Consider the following 22,362-nt stretch of genomic DNA (forward strand, 5'->3'; position numbering starts at 1 on the left):
TTGGAAAATGGAATAAAATTGAAGAATTATTGAACATCTTAAAGGACCAAAATGAAATTTTGGATAAACAATGGCCATTTTCGACAATTCACCTAGTTTTGAACCACTTATGACACCTGTTGACAAATATGGGTCTTATTTGTCAACTTATAAAAAGAAGGGCCATTTTTGCCAATGTCGATACGTTTGGGTAAATTTTTTGATAATTATGATTCCAAATGGGTTATCCTCAATAAACGAAAACGATAAACAACCATATCTGATGTGGATATCTTTTGGATCTTAAATTTCAACTATAACGACTTTTGTGATTAAACTTTGAATGAACAATATTAAGGTGTAAATCGATTAAATTAAGATGTGAATCGTATATGGATTTTGTGTTAAAATATAATGATATCTAGTAAGTTGTGATTTTTGTATTTAAACTGTAAATTTACTGCATTAAGTTGTGAATTTCATGTTTAAACAATAAATTGATTATATCAACTTGTGGTATTTTTATATTAAAGACGAGTAAAGGTTTGGTTAAGTTGGGCATGACATGGGGATGAGGTGGAGCTTAACAAATTCAACGCCACTCTACTGGCCTTATACATATACCAAGCATGATAAACATGTTTGTTATTTAATTTATCATGTGAAACCGGTAACGATAGGAATTAAAACATAAAATATACATAAAAATCGAGTGACCACATGATATTCCTCATTTAAAATCAAGAAATCATCTTCTGAAGAATAAATCATCATTTTAAGCCAGAACCATGCATCCACGATGATTTAACAAGTGCAGATTCAGTCAATCAGTCGTGTATTCCTCATTTAAAGCCAGAACCATGCATCTACGAAGCTCTTTCAAGCCAGGAAATTTTGCAATACGTTTATCTAAGCAATCACCAACATCAGTACCTGATGTCACTTCCATTTTCATATCAGTCATTCCAGTTAGATCTCCAGCTCGAGCAAAGAACAGTACCTTAATCTCAAAAGATTCGTCTTCACTTTCGATTTGTGTTTGTTGGGTGTCTTTTTTACACTTCTTCTTTATCTGTGATGAACCCATGATAGAATGTCTATGCCTGCCTGCATGTTGAGTAGATACACAGGCTTTAATAAGTATAAACAAACAGAAACTAATAGTATTGTTTTACATATTTAGTTTATTCAAATAAAAATGTATATATCAAGAAATTCTTCAGGACATGATCTAATAGATACAGGCGAGAATTTGATGTGCCCTAGGTTACTAGAAGAAGAAGTGAAACGAGAAAAAGGACTACGAAAGTAAATGGAGTCGTAGAACACACGCCAACATAACCTAAACTCAGCAAAACCGTAAACAGAGCTGCAGAATGCAAGGAAACCAACGATCGAAAACTAAGATAGTAACAACTAAAAATCGAAAAGAAGAGTCGGATTAAGAACTTACAACTACCAAAACAACATAATTTTTTACCTGATATGAGGAACCCAACAATTGAGTAAGATCGTCTTCGTGATGAAAGTGAAGCTTAGTTGAATGAATTCGAATCAAATTGCCAAAAACAAGGATTAAAGATTCCAAGTGTTGCTGAACAACTTCATCAGAGATTGAGCGAGTGGATATCTTTGGATCTAGATTCGGATCCGAATTGATTGACCCACTTTTGTTTCCAAAAAACGAAGCAAGAAAAAAAAGTTCCATTGCCGGGAATCAAACCCGGGTCCCTAGGTAAAAGCCAGATATCCTAACCTTGACGAGCAGGGAATTATTGAATTAACTTCTAATTAATATTATTTATAGACAATCTAACATGAATGACACGTAAAAAAAAATACATAAAAAACAAGAAATATAAATTGAAAAATGTTCAGATAAATTCATTTGAAGAATAAAAGATGCAAATCTTGCAAGAAAACACAAAAAAGTGATTATATTTTCATATTTTCCCTTAATAAATACACACAAAACGTATTTAAAACGTTATCAATATACTTGTCTTCCGGTTCAAAGTAAATACATCACTTACCATAATACCCTACTAATAATAAATACATCACTTACCATAATACCCTTCATTATTAGTTAAATTACCATGAAATTAAATACAACAAAAAAAATAAGATTGTCTTTTCATTTAATAAATTTAATGGTAATTAATATTTTCTTAATCTGTATGTTTTTTTTAATCAGTGGACAATTCTTTTGGGACGAAATTAGTAATTTATATTCGTAATTCTATTCAAATGGATACATAATCATATTTTCCATTTCTTCTCACCATATAAACAACTTTGATGAAACAAACAAAATATATAAATGAACAAATAGAATATGAATTAAAAAAACTGTGAATTCCAAGTACAGCCAAACACATTCCGAGACAACATCAAGTCAATAACTTGAACAATAAAAATAAAAAACGCTCTCAATTTACACAAGAATAGGGTAAAAATAATAATATAATAATAATAATAATAAAACCTCACACTCAAACTCTTAATGGGTGGTATGTAAGTAACTAAGCACCATTGCCACTTTTCCATGGCTTGAGCACACCAACAACAACTACTGCAATAATAACGAGTAAAATCAAAATAGCAATGCACATCCACTTCCTTGAATTCTTTTGTAGACTCTTTGCTTTGTAAAGGGCTTTGTTCCCATCTTGCACATGGTCTACTGCACTCGACACCTATTTACCATCAAATATTACAAACAAAACACTAAAGGTCAAAATAGTCTTTTCACCTCCTCCCCAAAGTTCTATAGCATTCAAGTTGAAGTTGAACAACAATAATCAACGGTGTCTGACTTTTCATGTGTACTATTATTATCTATCATATGTTTGTTGTAAGGGCAAAATGGTCAATTACCTGTGTCTCTATATTGTCTAGCATTTCCCCTTGAGCATCCACCAATACAGCCATATCCATAAATATCTGTGCATCAAAGTCAACATTTGTTTATGTAAGTTTTTATTGTTATAATCATAATTTTAAGCATGTCAGTTGTTCGGGGGTAGTGAGGTCATTTGTGCTTCGTAGACAGCTGTACAATGATTGTAAAATCATGGAACACTTCAACAACATGTTTGATTAACAATTGCCTCATATTTGATTTAACAAATTAGCTGTATGTATATTTATATATAAAATATAAATCTTCACCTGTTGCAAGTCAAGAAGCTTTTTTTCTAATTCTCTTACTGCATCATGGCGTTCTTGGATCTCTGCAAGGGTGTCAAGTACCTACAAAATACAAATAAAACATAATCCATCAAATACACAAAAAAAAAAAAAAAAAAAAAAAAATTATCATTTATGTTTTTATAATTATAATTATTATTTGTAACCTGTCCTCGCCCTTGTTCGCGAATTGCTTTCTGAAAAATTTGTTCACTGTCTCCTGTCTCAATGAGTTGATCGATTGTCTGAAGAAAGTAAGGGATAAAATGAACATGTGCCTATAAAAGTTATAAAAAAAAAAATATTGGCTTGAAAATTATATATATAAAAAAAAAGTGTCACCTCTTCATCTGCCCTGGTTCCCGTTACTGAAAATAGTCATAAAAAAATAATAATAATAATAAGTTGGATAATTAACTTAAAACACATTAATTAAGTTTCCAAGTATATGATGTTTTAGTTTAAATGTAGAACCTGTATACACACGCCTCTCAACCACCTCACGATGTTCTTGATGAATATTTTCCCTTAGAGCCTAAAATGTAAAAACATTAAGTCATTTGAGTAAAACTATTAACCATATAATGATATAAAAGAATGAATGGATGCAATACCTGAAATTCAGACATTTTGTCTTTAAACTTTTTCTTCAAAGAACTGCAAATAAAGATCATTGTAAGCATAAATATGTAATCTTTTTTTTATTTATTAAAAGTAGGGTGGAGAGTAAGAATTAAGAACTTACAGTGTAGTTGCTGTTCTTGACCGGTCAACTCCAGTTCCTTTTCCACATCCAGGCTTTTGTCTGTTGGCTAAGTTCTAGTAAATAACAAAAAGGATGAATTATTGAATTATATATTAACAAAAAGTAAGAATTATCAAATAAATAATAACAAAAAGTAACCTCTTTGTCAAGTTCCTCGATTTTTGATTTAATAAACCTGCCAATCTTTCCAACTTCATCCACATCTTTCTCCATACGTTGCTTGATTGCTGTAAAATAACAAGCATTTAATTGAAATTTATATCAATAATTGAAAAGATTGATATCTTGTTTACATTAGCAAATGGCTATGAACTCATGATTCATATAGAAATAGGAACAACCTTTCATAGCAGCAGCCTTGGTTACAGCCTTGGATTCCTCATGAGCATCTTGTAGTTTTTTGAGTAATTTATTCAGCTTTTCATATTGTTTTTCGATGGATTGAACCTAGAAAAAACAAGTATATGATAAGTTTTATGATTTACACAAGGAAATTAGACATGTAGAAATAAGAGGATATAAGTATATAACACACCTTCTTGAAAAAATCATCCAACCCTAACTCTGCAGAATTCGAGTTATTTTGTGTTCCCATTTCAAGATCACCATGGCCATAATCTTGACCCCGAGGATTCTCAAATGATTCCTAAAAGACATTATGTTTCAACACTTTAATAGAAAATGACAGGTGTTATAAGTATAAATTGATATATACAAAATGAAGATTAGGTAATAAAGGTTTGACATCCAAAGTCAAAGGATCGCAGGTGAAAGAAAACGAAGAAAATAAGCTCAAAGATCCATTTGTAGTTCATATGCCTAATATTACCTAAAAGTAGCTGATACAAATTTGAAAAATACCTTTTTTTTTGTCCTTTTTGTTTAGAATCAGAGGTATAGGTTCAAATTTTCAATCAGACAATTTGATTACAGATGAATTCATAGATTCCAGTTGATTACAAGCTTAAACACCAACATTCGTCACCGATAAATATGAAACTGGAAACAAGATCTAAAAATTGATCTAAGACTTGAAGAAGGTACTGAGAATCTCGATAGCTTTGAACAATGCAGCTTTTGTCGCTCGAAAAATCGAATTTCCCATCACCAAGAAATAAAAAAGGATAGAATTTCTGAAGAGAAACTTACAGATAAAAGATCGTTCATGGTGAGTCGCAGCTAGATCTTCTTCTCAAGACGAGGGATTTTTCGCATAAATCAATCACCTTCGAACAGATACTAGGGTTTCAAGTTTCGACTCCTTTTGAAACAGATTGAGCAATTTTTAGACAGGAAACACATAAACATAACAATCAAATCAGCAGAAATACGACACACAATTGAGCAATTTTTAAACAGGAAACACATAAACATAACGGTATCAAGCAAATCCAAACACATAAAAAGGATCTAACTTCGAACAGATACTAGGGTTTCAAGTTTCGACTCTTTTTGAAACAGATTTGACTCAACCAAAGAAATAAAGTTAAAAAAAAGTGCATGAAACAATCAGATCTATGAAGTTTAACCAAAAGGGGGGAAAAGTTAGCTGAAATAAAGGGGAAAAAATTTAGAGTTCAATTAGCAGTGAAGAACAAGTCATTAGGAAAATGATTACCTGAAAAAGATGTGGATTTGAAGTTGCGAAGAGATGTTGAAGTCAATGCAGTAGCGCTCAAGCCATAGATTGAAGAAACATCAATTGATTCTTGAAGTAAGAGAGACGAATGTGTGTTCATCAGAACGTGGTTGATGTAATAGCAGAGCATACGGTGGCAGATTGTGTAAAATTGCAAAAACAATCCTCCAAGTTATAGCCAATTTTAAAATACGTACCTTTATCAGATAAAATACTAAAAATAAAAAACGTAAGTAATTAGTTCAAAAACTTCCTTTAGTGTATCTCTTAGTTTTTTTTTTTTTTTTTTTTTTGCCACTTTATGTAATATAATATAAAATACTGAAAAAAAAATTAATATTATTAAAAAAGAATTCTTAATTTACCAATTAAATAATCATGGTCCCCTTGATTGTATTTCAATCATATGATTTCCAACCTTAGATCAAATTGATGGCATCATCTTCTCCAAATAAAATTCAAACATTTAACTATACAATCTTTATATTTAGCAATTACATTTCAATCACAATTACATTTAATTATAAAATCTATCGTACTTTTAAAATATATTTCACAATTCGAGCACAATTACATCTAATTATAGAATCTTTAAAATCAACAATTATGTTATCAATTGAAGCATATCATTCTATTTATATATTAGGTATCAGTTTCTCCATAAATCTTGTCAAAAACATGAATAGTCACCCCTATCTTTCTCCTCTATTTTTTTTTCTCTTAAACCATAATTTTCTAATCCTCTTCGTCCTCATGTCAATGGTTATGCTTCAATTGATGTTTTGTGTGTTCATAATAGAATGTAGCACCATAAATTGGTTCCTTTTTGCTCATGTATTCTTAGAATTTGTGTATTGTCTCTTCCTTGCATCTCCAATTATCACACCTTTGTTTTGGCTTCACACAAATCTCTACAAACTGAAGCAAGCATCTCCATCTTTAGACGATCTATGTCATCATTTACCCTAATTAATATTGTTCATAATTTAACTCATTTATTTATAGTTTTTGGCTTCAAAATTCAAACCCGTTTAGTTTTTTCTTTTTTAAAAAACTCATTAAATAAACATATCAATAATTTTGTTATCTTTAATATATATTAAAACAATCTGGTTCATTGATTGTCTTTCACTCCTATGTTTTCCACCCTTAGATTAAATTGATGATATCATCTTCTCCAAATGAAATGCATTTAATTCCAATAAAATTTTTCTAATTGTCAGACAAAATTAACTTAAATCCATTGAAATGGAATGTATTTAATTCTAATAAAAGTTTCCCATATTTTAAATCTTGAATTTCTGGTTATAAAGGTTTTAAAATGGTCAACATTAAAAACATATTACAAAAAACATTTCAATTAAGACATTAAATAGCAACCATTAATATAAATTTGTTTATATTAGTAAACATTAATATAAAATCCATTTTTATTAGGAAACCATTGATACCAAAAATCAGATTCAAATTATGACATACATATACGATTCATCATTGAATCTGCGGCTCAAACTTATTTTCAATTGTTGCTTTACTTCAAACCTTCTCCTACAACATCATTCTTATTGTTTATAACATCCATCATTATTCCCTGCTTCAAACCTTCGTTGTTGTGCATTCGAAGGTCAGTACCTTCTTTCGTTTAATTAATAAAGATATTTTTTTAGTGTTTGAATGTAAATTAATATCCTAATATGATGGTTGAATTACAACATTTTTAACTTTAAATTGAAATCATAACTAGAGGTTATTGATATTGTTGGATGATTTTTTTTAAATGTTAAGTATGATTGAAGGTTTAGGTGCAGAAAGGTAATTTTATTTGTGATAGAATAAAGAAGGAAGATGCGAATTTACCTATTGAAGGTATCAATAAACTCCTAAATTTATGTGATTTATTTTAATTTGATAGCAAATTAGATGCAGGAAACCTTTGAGTAAGGAAACGTAAGGGCAAAAGGGTAATTCAACTTAGGAAACTAGAAGAGCATTGGGATGGAAAGGCAACTCAACAATAGATATTGAGATGACATATATACTAAAATGATTCTTTTAGCATGATACTTTCATTTTTTATCTGAAGGCTAAATCATTAATTTAGTATGGACTGTGTTCATCAGAAGGGTAAATTGGTAGTTTAATTTAAAAATGGATCAAATTGGTTGTTGCTACTATTTATGTTTGTTTGATTATCTCAATTTGGCTATGGTTTCTGAATTTATTGTCAATTATAACTTTATATTATACTATTTTTAGTAATGTATGTTTAAAGTACATTGTTATACCATTTTTAAAAGTAACATGTCGTGATTTTTTCGTGTTGTAAATGTCTTTTAATTTATCTTTTATTCATTATTAATGGGATGAATTTTATAAACAATTTAATCTATAAAGGGTTAAACTATAACTATTTTAATTTGTATATGTTTCTGTACAGTAAATATATTCTTTCAAAGATTGTTTTCTATGACTAACAAAATTATGTTTCTATTTTTGAAATCCCATAAAACATTACATAAGGTTTTTTTGGCTTAACATATTACATCATTTAATCTAGATTAAGTCAAACAAAACAACAATGTACAACTTTTCATATTAAATGTTTAACCTATTAACTTGGACTTGATCCTCAACAACCACTATAAATTGAAATAGTTATGTGATTTTTTTTACAAATTATAGCAACATACTTACCATGAAAAAAGAACTTTTAATGTAAACTACAACTTAGTTTTTTTTTATCGGTAACAACAATATACCACACTTAATATCAACATCATTGTCTACCGGTTTCTATAAATATTAGTACATAAACCGTATCAAAAGTAAGCAAAGAAGTTAGAATCTAAATTAGAAATGATCTTATTTTCTTGAATATCAGATTTACGGTATTATAGACAAAGTTTTTATTTGATTCTTAAATTTTCTATGTGGTTGTATTTATATGGTAGAATTAAATTGCATAATTACAATTAACATTTTTTATTAAACTTTGTATGTAAGTACGAAACAACAATAAGTATATTTTTGAACGAAAATTGTTCAAAATAATTTGCATAATCTAAATACATGTTACTTTAGTTAATTTCCTATACTTTCCTGTAAAATTGGATTTTTTTATCATATTACATTCAAAGGATGGGTTATTAGAACAGGCACCTTAGGTGTTTGACAAAATGTTTCAAATAATTTTACACACGTTCTCTATGCTCATCTCACAACAGGTATAAATTTTGCTTTTATTTTTTTTCTATATTTTTAGCATCATGTGTTTTTGATGTTTGCAACTTTGTAGTGTTACGTATTTTTTTTTGTCTCGTCCTCAAGTTTTTCTATCTCTGATAGGGTTTCATTTTTTATATTTATTGTAAATTATCGATTCAATCTATTACCCTTTGTTATGACTTTTATCAGCGTTATAAGATTCTAATAAATTATCCATTTCTTGGTCTTTTAGAAAAAGATGTTCTAACTAGATTACCATCTACGACTGTGGTATTTTAATTTGTTGATTAAGCAATCTATGATTTGGCTATGATGGTTTTTACAGATTATGTTTGGACTGATAATTGTTTCTGTCATCAAAAAATACATCCAACAAAAAGTGAAAGACGATTTTTATATTAATACTCTCATCTAACTTTAAAGGATCTTTTTTCAACTTTGATGGCATATAACAGAGTTTTGGCTGAAATTTTCAATTTTGTCGGCATACAACAGGTTATGACTTAAATAATGATATTAGATATTTTGGCAACCAGATTTTCATCGGTTCTAAAATTATTTTGAAGAAAACGGTCCAATTTTGTATTATTTATGTCACAAAAGGCAAGTCTCATATCCCTTTTAGCGTATCCATTGAGTTTAATAGTTTCTTGTCTCTCTCTCTCTCTATCTCTCTCTCTCTCTCTCTCTATATATATATATATATATATATATATATATATATTAAAAAAAATGTTAAATCTTGATTCAATGAATGCAAGTCAACAGGTAGTAAAGGTGCAAGAAGAGCAAAAGTATTAAATATGTGATGATCATGCCTATACCAAACCAAAATAAAATTCTAAAGTAGCAAATGCTAAATTCGAAAGATAGGCATTTGTAATGCAGAATACATATTATACTTTCCAAATAAATAACCAAAAACTAACCTCATCGCCAAATAAATTACATTTTAACTAACATCAATAAATTATGATTATATTGTCTTCATTTTTTATTATACATTATAGATAATTAGTTAATATATAGTCAGTATTCTTATATTTGTATCGGTTTTGAACTACAAAAACTTTATTCAAATAATAAAAATGAACTGGAACATATACGTTGGTAATAATACAAAAATAACCTTCAAATTTGGTCTGATACAAAAAAATAGTGTAAAACTTATTTCTAAAAGCAACACGAAATAACAATAAACTTTTAAAAAGAAATGAGAAATTGAAGTGAATTTTTCAAAACCATCAAGAATGTATTATATAGGATGATAATAATGCTGAAAAACACTGAGTTTGGTTTGATGCGAAAAAAGTAATTTTATATGAAAGTAGGATTGCAGTAATACTAAGAAAACCTATATGTTTTTTATCTGATATAAAAATAGTCGAAACATACTTCTAAATCGGCAAGAAATTGGAATGAAATTTTAATTCATCTTTAAATAACCATTTAATAGTTATATGTAAAAGATATGAATACTCAACAGTTAAGACCATACACCTTACACAAACGTCTGCAAATGTCTTGAAGTAAGTATTCATTTTTCCATTATTTTATCATTATCATAAAAAAAATTATAGAAAACAACATCATCATGTGTTTATTGTTGAATTCGTCTCATAATAACAAGTAATTTGTGTGCCAATTATGTATTTTTGACATTTTCAATAAGCCATGAGCAAAATCTAAATCGAGCAAACATAACTGTTATTATATTTATTTGTTAGAGTTTCTTTATATTTAATTTTGTGGGGGGTTTATGTAGTTCATTTCGAATAAACATAAATACGTTTCTATTTTTTGAAATAAACAATTCTATTTTGCAATATAACCATGAAATAACAATGTATTTTGAAAGTACATTGTCAAATGTTGGATTATACTTGCGTAGATCTGTTTTCGCGCATGCTCAGCTATATGTAGTTGTTTTCCGTATCACAAGTAAAAAAGTTTAAAGATACTTTGTGACGAGAAATGTCGTTCAACCAATCAAACAAAAAAATTGTTCACAAAGAGGTCCTTCAACGACTATATATATTTACCGATTTCAATGTATTTTCTACATATTTCAATAATACCAATAACCCTGATTTTTTTTATTATTTTTCTGCAATATCTATATACATTTATATTTTATTTATGCGTTCACCGCGTTTAACGTGGGTCATAATCTAGTGTTATATAAAATGATAAAACTTGTTGAATCGGAACAATTAAATACTTATTTTTTGATTTAAAAATATATTAATATCTTGATAAAGTAGTTAAATATGTTTTATTTGTAATTTAACCCAAAAGAATCAAGATCATTTTGTCAATGTTAATATTTGTACTCTCATTTGTGAAAATTATAAACGGAAAAAACCATTACTCGTCTTTACTGAGGAAAGATAAACGGTAAAAACATGTTGAGCAAAACACAAAAGCTCGGTATGTCGGGCACTTAGACTAATGTTTGTCGAGCCATATCAGCATGTCGTACCCGTATGATTGAAACACATCAGCATGTCCGGCCCACACATAACCCATTTTTTGAAGGTATCACTTGGGATTTAAAATCTATCCTGCTGTTTCGACACACACACTTTCTCTCTCGTTGTTGCTTTTCTCTCTTCTTTGAATAAAACCTAAACCCAATTGAATCCCCAAAAAAGGTTAAAGATATAGCAAAAAATCTCTCGTCTTGAGAAGAAGATCTAGCTTCGTCGAATTTGTTAAGCTTCACCTCACCCCCATGTTAAGCTTTACTTGTCTTAGTTGAGAAAAGATAAACAACAAAAACATGTTGAGCAAAACACAAAAGCTCGGTATGTCGGACACTCAGGCTAGTGTTTATTGAATCATATCAGCATGTCGTACCCGTATGACCGAAACACATCAACATTTCCGGGCCACACATAACCCATTTTTTTAAGGTATGACTTTGGATTTCAAAGTCAATAAAATAAGATAAAAAATAAGATAAAAACGAGCATAATCCGATAACAAAAGTCTTTCTTCACGATCTGTCATCGAATTTCTCTCCCTCTCTCCATCCTGTTGTTTCGACACACACACTTTCTCTCTCATTGTTGCTTTTCTCTCTTCTTTGAATAAACCCAAACCTAAAACCTGAACCCAATTTAAATCCCCCAAAAGGTTAAAGATACAGCAAAAAATCCCTCGTCTTAAGAAGAAGATTTAGCTTCGACTCACCATGAACGATCTTTTATTTGTAAGTTTCTCTCTAGAAATTCTATCCTTTTTTATTTCTTAGTGATGGGAAATTCGAACTTTTGAGCGACAAAAGCTGCATTGTTCACAACTATAGAGATTCTCAGTACCTTCTTTAAGTCTTAGATTAATTTTTAGATCTTGTTTCCAGTTTCATATTTGTCGGTGACGAATGTTGGTGTCTAAGCTTGTAATCAACTGGAATCTATGAATTCATTTATGCTCTCTAGTCGCATCAACTTGTCTAACTGAAATTTATCCTTTTAAATAGGCTTATGGTACTAAAAAAACTCAATATCATTGTGAAATAAACTCTAACACCGTAAATTTTCAAAACAAAATTTTCATTTATAATCACATAATTCTCACAACACTTTTTACAAAATCTCATTTATTTAATTGACAATTCTCAACTCCATAATTGTTTAAATAAAATCCAGGATCTTCAAAACATAACTCTTTCACTGGTGTGTACAATCAAGCCGGTGCATTCCTGTGATCCTGAGAAAAACCAAAAACACATAACATGATAAGCACGAAGTTTAGTGAGTTCCCCAAAGTACCACATACAACACATTAGCCACTCGAGGCTATAACTCTGTAAGACCCTTCGGTCTATGTATCTCGGTGGGACCCTCTAGTCTGGTCTCAGTGAGGACCCTCCGGTCTCACAACTCGTTGGACCCTCCGGTCCGGTCTCAGTAACACATAACATAGCATATATATCACACAGACAAAATGCATAACTCAAGTAAGCACATAAGACTCTCTGGTCACACATAAATACCACTCAAGGTAAAGTATAGTGAGAAAACTCAACTTGCGAGCAGCAAGCAAATAACCTCGCACCCGAATCTCGAACTAGCCTCCGCTTATCACAAGGATGAATATCTCTAATTAATACTCTTTTTCACGAATCTAATAACTAAAGGCTATTCTTTCTCTCCCTAACTCTTGAATTAGGTAGAAGACCATTTTACCCCTTCATGGTCTCCATTATTCATGTTGACCAAACCCTAAAGTCAAACTCGAGTCAACAATACATGTTTGACCCGACTCATCGAGTCCCCTCGTTTCCTCAGAAGTCTCAAGAAAGTCCAGCTTAACTCGTCGAGTTAGCCCTGCAACTCGTCAGGTTATCGCACAATCAAACCCATCGGGACAAACCCTCACCAACTCGTCGAGTCAGGCCATGGACTCGCCGAGTCCCTTCGATGAGATTCCTCATTCGGACGATTTAAGGCAGATCTATCACTCCAAACACTAGATCTACCATCCTAAGGGTCGTTTGTTATGTAAATCTGCAAGTTTTACGTTCAAACATGGCATATAAGACTCATAATGCCAATACATGCTCCAACAAGGGAACCAACACAATAACTCTTTAAGTGACTAAATAAAGCTTGAGCCTTTGGACCCTCAGGACCTCACAAGGTCCAGATATGAAGTCTAGGCCTAGAAAGGAACTCCATGTACTCATATCTCAACAAAAAGGTGATAGAAAGCCCTAATAATCAAAACATGAGATCTAATCACCACAAGGAGAAAGGTGAGAACTTTTTACCTTCTCCAAAAGCTCTTGGACGAAATAACACTGATCCGCTGGCCCCTTTCTTGTTCCTTGATGAATCCTTCCCTCCTCTTCAAAAGAAATGTACCAAAAGACCCCAAAATCAGTTCCTTTCACACTCTCTAGCTCAAAAGGATGTTATGGTTTACTCTCGGTGAAGGTGAGCCGCAAATGAGGCTATAAGTTCCCTTATATAGGCCCCAACCCCAGGAAATTAGGGTTTCTCTGCCCAACACCTGCTCGGCGAGTCATCTCTCTGACTCGTCGAGTCCACTCATTAATTCCATGTGGCCAATCTGAAACTACTCGTCGAGTTGGACTCACGACTCGTCGATTCACTCCCTAAATCTCAAAGATAAACACACATTAATGTATCTGAAAGTCTGAATGTTTCATAACCTAAATACACAAAACATACTCCTTTTGAGCCAATAACTACAATGATCATACAACACTCATACAAAACTGAGAAAACATGTGTATCACAGCAAAATGTTACTAATATCTTGTAAGACAACATAAAGTATTTATGCAAAACTTTATTTTTTGATCACAAACAAGATATTTAACATCCTAATGAAACATGTAAAATTGAAATGTTACTACTGCTCATGCTCCCATCCTCCTAATCTCAACCCAGGATCATAGTTTGTGAAGAGTCAGAATTCATTCCCAAGCTTGCTGGAATGTTGTGGCCTAAAGCCACATGGTCGTAACCCTAAGAGTTCACCTGCTCTTTCATGTTGCACTGCACGTGTACACAAATAACAGTCATCTTGTCATCAACATCAACAAGAAGCAATCAAATAATCAAGATATAGTCTGGACCTGTGAGTAAAAGCAAGAATGATTCTCCAGGTTGGTTAAGAAATCCAATCGTTTTAGAAACCTTTTCCAAGCACTCCTTGCTCTATTCATCACAATTCACATCAAACATCACCAAGAAATTGAGATGCGTAAATGACTAAATTGTATGTAGTAATCTGATATAAGTAAAATATTACTAGGTAACGAGGATCTGCAATGATGATGCAGAATGAATGTTTCATTGTTGATGGGAGCTCTAATGGTTGATTGTAGTCATAAAAGGTGAATTCATTTCCGTATTGCTGAAACCAAATGTCATATTCGAGAAGTTGCACAGGTAGATCATGGTGCAGTTTCTAAAAACCAAATGAAGAGAAGAATGATTAAGATCTTTCGTACATAAACAACAATTTTGGGAATTTGCTATGCATAATGACTCTAAATCAAACATATTAGAGGTCAAAATCCTCACGAATCAAACACGTTCTTACACTGTTAGACATGGTATGATAAATATAAACACGATATAGGCATAGTGTTCGAGTATATTGGTATCAACGTAGCATATTGTAATCTATATTCTATATAAATTAAGTATATTTATTGCTGAGTTATCGTAAAAATAGAGCTTATATGTCATGCGAACAAGACCGTTTTGCATACTCTTTATCTATTTATGAATTAGCTAATTGTTACATCCCAAAATTCGAGGCTAAAATTTTCATTTTTAAATAAGTTATTACATAAAACCATCAGTATAAAAACATTCATTATAATATCTCATGACAAACCAAAGTGTCAGTAATCAAAACATATTATCATAAAACCATATCAGAGTGTAATCCCAAAGATCTCATGTGCGGAAAACATAGTGTGATGCGCTGCGATCGAGCCGGCTCCTTTCCTTGAAAACAAAGTACCTGAAACCAAAACTGAAAACTGTAAGCACGAAGGTTAGTGAGTTCCCCAAAGACCACATACCATACAAACCAACTAATCTATACATGCCACACATAGCCAAGAACCATACATAACCAACATATCCATAATCAAGTAAGGTGTTATGTGCCAAACATAGTCTTGCTAAGGTGCTATGTGCCAAACATAGTTTTGCTAAGGTGCTATGTGCCAAACATAGTCTTGCGGTTATTCCACGGGCCACACATGGTCTTCCTGGTCAAGCATGGGGCCACTCCCTGGGTCTTACAGACAAGTGCCAAGGGCTACACCCTGGTCTTCCATGCAAGTATCACGAAGACAACTATACATACTACTCTACTAGGCTACTCCGCATATAGTGTGTTAGGAGCCACCTCCTGGTCTTCCATACATAATAGCATACAGTGCGCCAGGAGCCACCTCCTGGTCTTTCTTACATATTACCTAGGGCTAACCTCCAGGTCTTCCTATCATACATTATAACATACTGTGTGCCAGGAGCCGCCTCCTAGTCTTTCATGCATAATGCCTAGGGCTAACCCCGGGTCTTCCTATCATACATAACTACATGGGCCGACATTGTGGCCGTAAACCCATATAAACAGTGAGGAGACTCACCTCGCACTGCTGAACTTTGCTGATAATCCTTTGGCTGCTGACCGACAACTCTCTGAATCGCTGCTCCACTAGCTCCACTAGCTACTAGTATCAACATAGCACTTAGTTCCAAACTGAAGTTTAAAAATCAAACTAAATCAACTTTGGTCAAAGTCAACCTTCCAGTTGACTCGACTCGCCGAGTCAACCCATAGACTCTCAGAGTCCTTAAACTCATAAGCTCTCAAAATACGACCCAGCTCGCCGAGTCACCCCAAGACTCGTCGAGTTCAACGGTCTCTGAGTCCCATCCTATCCAACTCACTGAGTCACCACTCAACTCACTGATCTGCATCTTAACTAGAAGAGGTTGGGGGGTTCTGCGATCTAACTCGTCGAGTCCAAGAACAGACTCGTCGAGTCCTAGGCAATCTTCAATAGACTCGTGGAGTTGTTCTTACAACTCGCCGAGTCCATGCACATATTCATACAACTCGTCGAGTACACCCATGTGACTCGCCGAATCTCTCTAGTTCTCAATCCATACAGTGGCTCTTCGAGCCATGCAGAGGCTCCAATCCATAGATCCACTCTTCTACAGTCTAACCCCCACATAAAGTTGCAAACTTTACATGAAACCAAGGAGATATAGGCCCAAAACACTCTAGGGTTAGGGTTTAAGACAAAGGGGCTTCACCAATGACCCATTGACTTCAGTTTTAAGACATTCTGGACCATCACAACCCTAGATCTGAAGTAGCAACCTCAGATCTAAGTACCAAACCCGAAATAGATCTAATCTTACCAAAATAGCCCCAAAATCTCATTCAAGAATAGATCTAATTGCAATAAAGCCAAAGCAACAACTTATTACCTCAAGGATGACCTCCCACTAAAGAATAATCCAACTCTCTACAAACCCCTTGCTCCAAGCTTCTTGATCTTCAATATCTCTTCACAAAACTCCCTTATCTAAGCTCCAAATTGCTCCCAAGGACTCTCACTCACGATTTAGGGTCTCTGGATCTTAAAAGGGAAGAAAAGAGGCTGGGGAAGGGATGTAATGTTCTTTAAATAGGGCACAACCCCCAGGATTAGGGTTTTTCTCGTCCAGACGAAACTCGCCGAGTCCACTAGCCGAGTCAGTCACTTACTCTATGCCCCGGATCCCGCTCCGACTCGTCGAGTTCCTCCCTGGACTCGACGAGTTGAGTCTTGACTTAGAGCCTTTTCTTTCTTTTCTTGGTCTTTCTGACTCTGGGTGTTACACTAATGCATTGTTTTCAACCAAATACTTTGTATGTGGATTTATATTTCGTATCAAAATTTGGTTTAGTTTCATCATCAAAAAGTGACAGATATATCTCATAATAACATTTTAATCGGTTTTTATATTTTATTAAATAACGCTATACTTAAAAATTGTATTTATATATTATCATATATTAAAAATCAAACAAATTGTGATGGTTGTTTCAATAAAAAAAATAGATTATAATTAAGAGGGTGTTTAAAAAAATGACATTTCATTAAGTTCGGATTTATAAGTTTTCAAAATTCTTTATAATTTTTTGGGTTGTAAAAGTTAAATACCCTTAAAACATGTATAAGTTAATACAAACACTTTTTAAAAAACAAGTTATTGACGTATTGACTTTTTCCACCATAAAACTTAATCCAAAACACTTTTTTTTTTTAAAAAAAAACTCATGTTCTCAACACCATAAGTCATTATGCCTAAAAGTCCTTTTTGTTTTTTCACATGGGTCTAAAAAGTGCGCTATGGCGTGCCTCAAGATGTGCCATGACGCAAAGGGCAGTGTGGCCATTACCAAAACGTCCAAGACGGTTTGTTAAGCGTGACGCCCAAATAACGTATCAAGGCGCAAATTTTTTTCGATTTTTTCTTTGTTTTTTTTGTCGGGCCTAAAATAATTGAGTTGATGTTAAGTTTTTTATATTAAATATTAATATAATACTTCTAAAAACTTTTTATATTTGATAAAATTTAATAACTATATGATTTATCTCTTATTGTGTATATAAAATAGTCACGCTTTGAAAAACATCATGACTTAACTTTGATATTGCCGCCAAGTCATGCCTTACGATATTTAGAACCTTGGTTTTTTAACATGAAATTCCAAACACACTGTTAATCTTAAAATATATAAGACTTTATAGCCTTAGCGATCTAAACAAAATTCGTAGTGTTCATTCAACCGAGAGCGTGCATAAAAACAACACCCAAAACTGACTTCGTATGAGGAAGTAATGATTTTTCTAAGTTTCGGATCAACAGTACACGACCCGGAGTTCGAATGTTAAATCAATCAATTTTTGGCCGACACAACCTAAACGAGAATCGAAGGTCTTGTTAATAGTAGTTCAACGGTAAAAAGACAGACGAAAACGGACGTCGGATAGAGAAGTTATGAATTTTTTTAACGGACTTTCATGTCCCGGCTTGTTAAAAATATAACATTAAAAATAAAGTCAAAATTAGCCGAGGAAGTCTTAACGAAAGTTGTAGAGTACGTCTTTACCTACGCGTGGATATAAGGAACGTTGAAAACGAAGCTCGTATGCGAAATTTATGAATTTTAGAAGTTGGAGGTGTAAATTGCGAAGTTGGATGCAAGGCTACGCCCCAGTAGAAGGAAGGAAAGTGCAGTGTATGCAAAGACTAGGCCTTAGTTTGGCCACATTACCCCATTCGATGAACGACACGTATTATACGAACCTCACACCTACACGCTGTGTACGAGGGTACACCCTGTGTACCGAGGAACGCCCAACGTACCTCGCAGGAACGCCCCGCGTATCCCATGACCTCCGGTTGTAAATAAAGACCGAAAACAACCTTCATTTTCACACTTTTTGCCAACACATTCTCTCTCTACTCTCTTTCTAGACCATCCCACCCTTCAAAGCATAGGGTACCCTCCTCGCACTAGAAGAAAGCCCCGAAGAGCCCGAAGTCTCCGAGAAAAAGAGTTCTTCGGTTTGAAACTCTGCCCGCGCAGAGCCCAGTTTTAAAGCAAACTTCCCGGTTTCATCAAAGAAGATCATTTTAAGAAGCAAAGTGCTGTCAAAATCACCTTCTTATCAGGTGAGCGCATGGTCACTTTCATATTACACATAGATATGAAGTATTTTATATAAATTACGTGCTATGTGTGTGTGTGTGTGTGTGTATATATATATATATATATATATATATATATATATATATATATATTACCTGTTTACCTGAGATGTATGCTGGATGAAGATCTATACTTCTTTCATTTCAGATCTGAACTTTTTCTCTTGGATCTGAAACTTTTCCCTTCAAATCTAAACTTTTTAGATCTAAACTATATATATATATATATATATATATATATATATATATATATATATAGTACTTGAGATCTGTACTGGATGAAAGATCTAAACTTCTTTCTTTTCAGATTTGAACTTTTTCTTCAGATCTAGACTGTATAAGTATTTTAGGCTTTGAAAGTTATACTGGATGAAAGATTTAAACTTTGTTTTTCAGATCTAGACCTTTTTCTTCGGATCTGAACCGTATATGTATTTTCTTTACAGATATAAACTTTTTCTTCAGATCTGAAACGTATATGAATTTTCTTTATAGATCTAAACCTTTTCTTCAGATCTGAACGATATATGTACTTTATATGTACGAATATGTTGGGTAGGACATGGGTAGATGAAATAAGTTTATGCGTGATGAAAAATGAGTTGGAGGATGATATGAAAAAGTGATATAGACAATGAGATGAGGGTGAGGGGTGAAAAATGAGAGAAACCTTTACTCGAATGATGGCCTCGTCATCTATCAGAGTATGAATGACAACCATGGACTATTCTAGACGGCCCGTGGAACACTAGCAGGCTCACTACCTGTAGGTGTTGTGAACGATATGTTCAGTCGATGTACTAGATCTAAAAACCCATTGGCATGTATTGCAGGTGGACTCCCACAAATAATATTGTCGATAAATGAGAGTTGTGGACTTAGCTCCCGTTGGATGAACCCTGGCAACTATGGATTTAGTGTCTGTTGTAGAAACCCTGACGACGACGGACTGCGTGCCTATTCCTAAGAAAAATCCTTAGGGATGAGGGATAGATGATTCTTAGGGTAGATCCTTAAGAAATAAAGAAGATAATGGGGATGGGTAATTGGGTTAATTGTTTGATGATGGAACATAATAGCTTTATTATTGTGGGTTGAAAACCCTGTGTACTCACTAGGTTTCCCAACCTGACCCACTTAGTTTATTTGTATCATAGGTGTCAATATAAAGTTGCACTACACCGAGAGACTACAAAATGTAGATCACTAGTGTAATGAATGTATGTTCTGTTTATGCTTATGTTTATGTATTGACGTTGACATCCCAAAGTTTTGAAATGAATAAAATACATTTCCTCGAAAATGATTTGAAAGTATATTTATCATGTTTTCCTGGGAACAAATTCCGGAACACTTTTCTTTTGAAAGATTACTCTGACTTTATTATAAAAGCATAAAAGAAATCAGTCTTTTCTTGCCACGAAAAATGAGGATGTCACATGTTGCTAGTCAAGAAGCTTCTTTTCTACTTCTCTTACTGCATCATGGCGTTCTTGGATCTCTGCAAGGGTGTCAAGTACCTACAAAATACAAATAAAACATAATCCATCAAATACACAAAAAATTTATCATTTATGTTTTTTATAATTATAATTATAATAAATATTTCTAACCTGTCCTCGCCCTTGTTCCCGAACTGCTTTCTAAAAAAAATCTCTTCACTATCTCCTGTCTCTATAAGTTGATCGATTGTTTGTAGAAAGTAAGGGATAAAATGAACACGTGACTATAAAAGTTATAAAAAATATTGGCTTGAAAATTATATATAAAAAAAGTGTCACCTCTTCATCTACCCTGGTTCTTGTTACTGAAAATAGTCACAAAAAAAAAAAGTTGGATAAATTAACTTAAAACGCATTAAGTTTCCAAGTATACGATGTTTAAGTTAAATGTAGAACCTATATACACACGCCTCTTAACCACCTCACGATGTTCTTGATGAATACTTTCCCTTAGAGCCTAAAATGTAAAAACATTAAATCATTTGAGTAAAACCATTAACCATATAATGATATAAAAGAATGAAATCCATGGAAAATGGATGCAATACCTGAAATTCAGACATATTGTCTTTAAACTTTTTCTTCAAAGAACTGCAAACAAATATCATTGTAAACCTCAATATGTAATTTTTTTTATTTATTAAAATTAGGGTGGACAGTAAGAACTAAGAACTTACAGAGTAGTTGTTGTTCTTGACCGGTCAACTCCAGTTCCTTTTCCACATCCAGGCGTTTGTCTGTTGGCCAAGTTCTAGTAAATAATAAAAAGGATGAATTATTGAATTATATATTAACAAAAAGTAAGAATTATCAAATAAATAATAACAAAAAGTTGTTTGTAAAAATTAAACTAACCTCTTTGTCAAGTTCCTCAATTTTTGATTTAATAAACGTGTCAATCTTTCCAAGTTCATCCACATCTTTCTCCATACGTTGCTTGATTGTTGTAAAATAACAAACATTTAATTAAAATTTATATCAATAATTGAAAATATTGATATCTTGTTTACATTAGCAAATGGCTATGAACTCCTGATTCATATCGAAATAGGAACGACCTTTCACAGCAGTAACCTTGGTTACAACCTTGGATTCCTCATGAGCATCTTGTAGTTTTTTGAGTAATTTATTCAACTTTTCATATTGTTTTCGATGGATTGAACCTAGAAAAAAGAAGTATACAATAAGTTTTATGATTTACACAAGGAAATTAGACATGTAGAAATAAAAGGATATAAGTATATAACACACCTTCTTGAAAAAATCATCCAACCCTAACTCTGTAGAATTCGAGTTATTTTGTGTTCCCATTTCAAGATCACCATGGCTATAATCTTGACCCCGAGGATTCTCAAATGATTTATAAAAGACATTATTGGATAAGTATCTTTCAACACTTTAATAGAAAAGGACAGGTGTTATAATTCCACCATTGCTTAAATCTTCTAGGCAATTCTGCCTTTGAGACTAGAACTTAATTCAGTACCAAAGAGAACACTGAATCAAACTTAGATTTAAGTAAGAAATGATTCCGCTTATGCTTGGTTTCACATATAAGATCGGAATTTTACATATCCCCTTACTATATAGTTAGAGAAATTTACATCAATTAATAGGAAATCATAAGAACAAACAACAATCACACAATCTGATGAAGATAAAAAAATTTCGCCAACCAGATTAAACCTACTAATCGGTTTAACGAACAAACGAGAAACTAGAAATTTGGAAACTTCATTTCCATACACATTATCTTCGCGTTTGAAACTTGTCTTGTGAACACTT

At 32.6% G+C, this 22,362-nt stretch overlaps 1 protein-coding gene and 1 pseudogene across 1 annotated transcript; both read right to left on the reverse strand.

Moving 5' to 3' along the window:
• Positions 1-2,299: 2,299 nt before the first annotated feature.
• LOC145015269 (syntaxin-132-like) lies at positions 2,300-5,685 on the reverse strand. The gene is made up of 13 exons (XM_078973722.1): positions 5,556-5,685; positions 5,087-5,198; positions 4,473-4,583; positions 4,279-4,384; positions 4,076-4,164; positions 3,917-3,990; positions 3,786-3,828; positions 3,646-3,706; positions 3,514-3,539; positions 3,339-3,416; positions 3,154-3,234; positions 2,860-2,925; positions 2,300-2,678 (listed from the first exon to the last, which is right to left on the reverse strand). Exons 2-13 carry the CDS (start codon positions 5,102-5,104, stop codon positions 2,505-2,507), a joined length of 927 nt encoding a protein of 308 aa, XP_078829848.1. The 5' UTR covers positions 5,105-5,198; positions 5,556-5,685; the 3' UTR covers positions 2,300-2,504.
• Positions 5,686-20,520: 14,835 nt separating this feature from the next.
• Positions 20,521-21,923, reverse strand: LOC145017509 (putative syntaxin-131; annotated as a pseudogene).
• Positions 21,924-22,362: the final 439 nt, after the last annotated feature.

The sequence above is a fragment of the Lactuca saligna genome, chromosome 9, assembly GCF_052625555.1.
Source record: "Lactuca saligna cultivar CGN05327 chromosome 9, ASM5262555v1, whole genome shotgun sequence".
Lineage (NCBI taxonomy): Eukaryota > Viridiplantae > Streptophyta > Magnoliopsida > Asterales > Asteraceae > Lactuca > Lactuca saligna.

Excerpts from the sequence above, each read along its gene's own strand:
- LOC145015269 (XM_078973722.1), bottom strand. Across the intron at positions 3,540-3,645 it reads TGAGAGGCGTGTGTATACAG|TAACGGGAACCAGGGCAGAT; the intron begins GTTCTACATTTA and ends GACTATTTTCAG. Across the intron at positions 2,926-3,153 it reads AGCTTCTTGACTTGCAACAG|ATATTTATGGATATGGCTGT; the intron begins GTGAAGATTTAT and ends TTTGATGCACAG.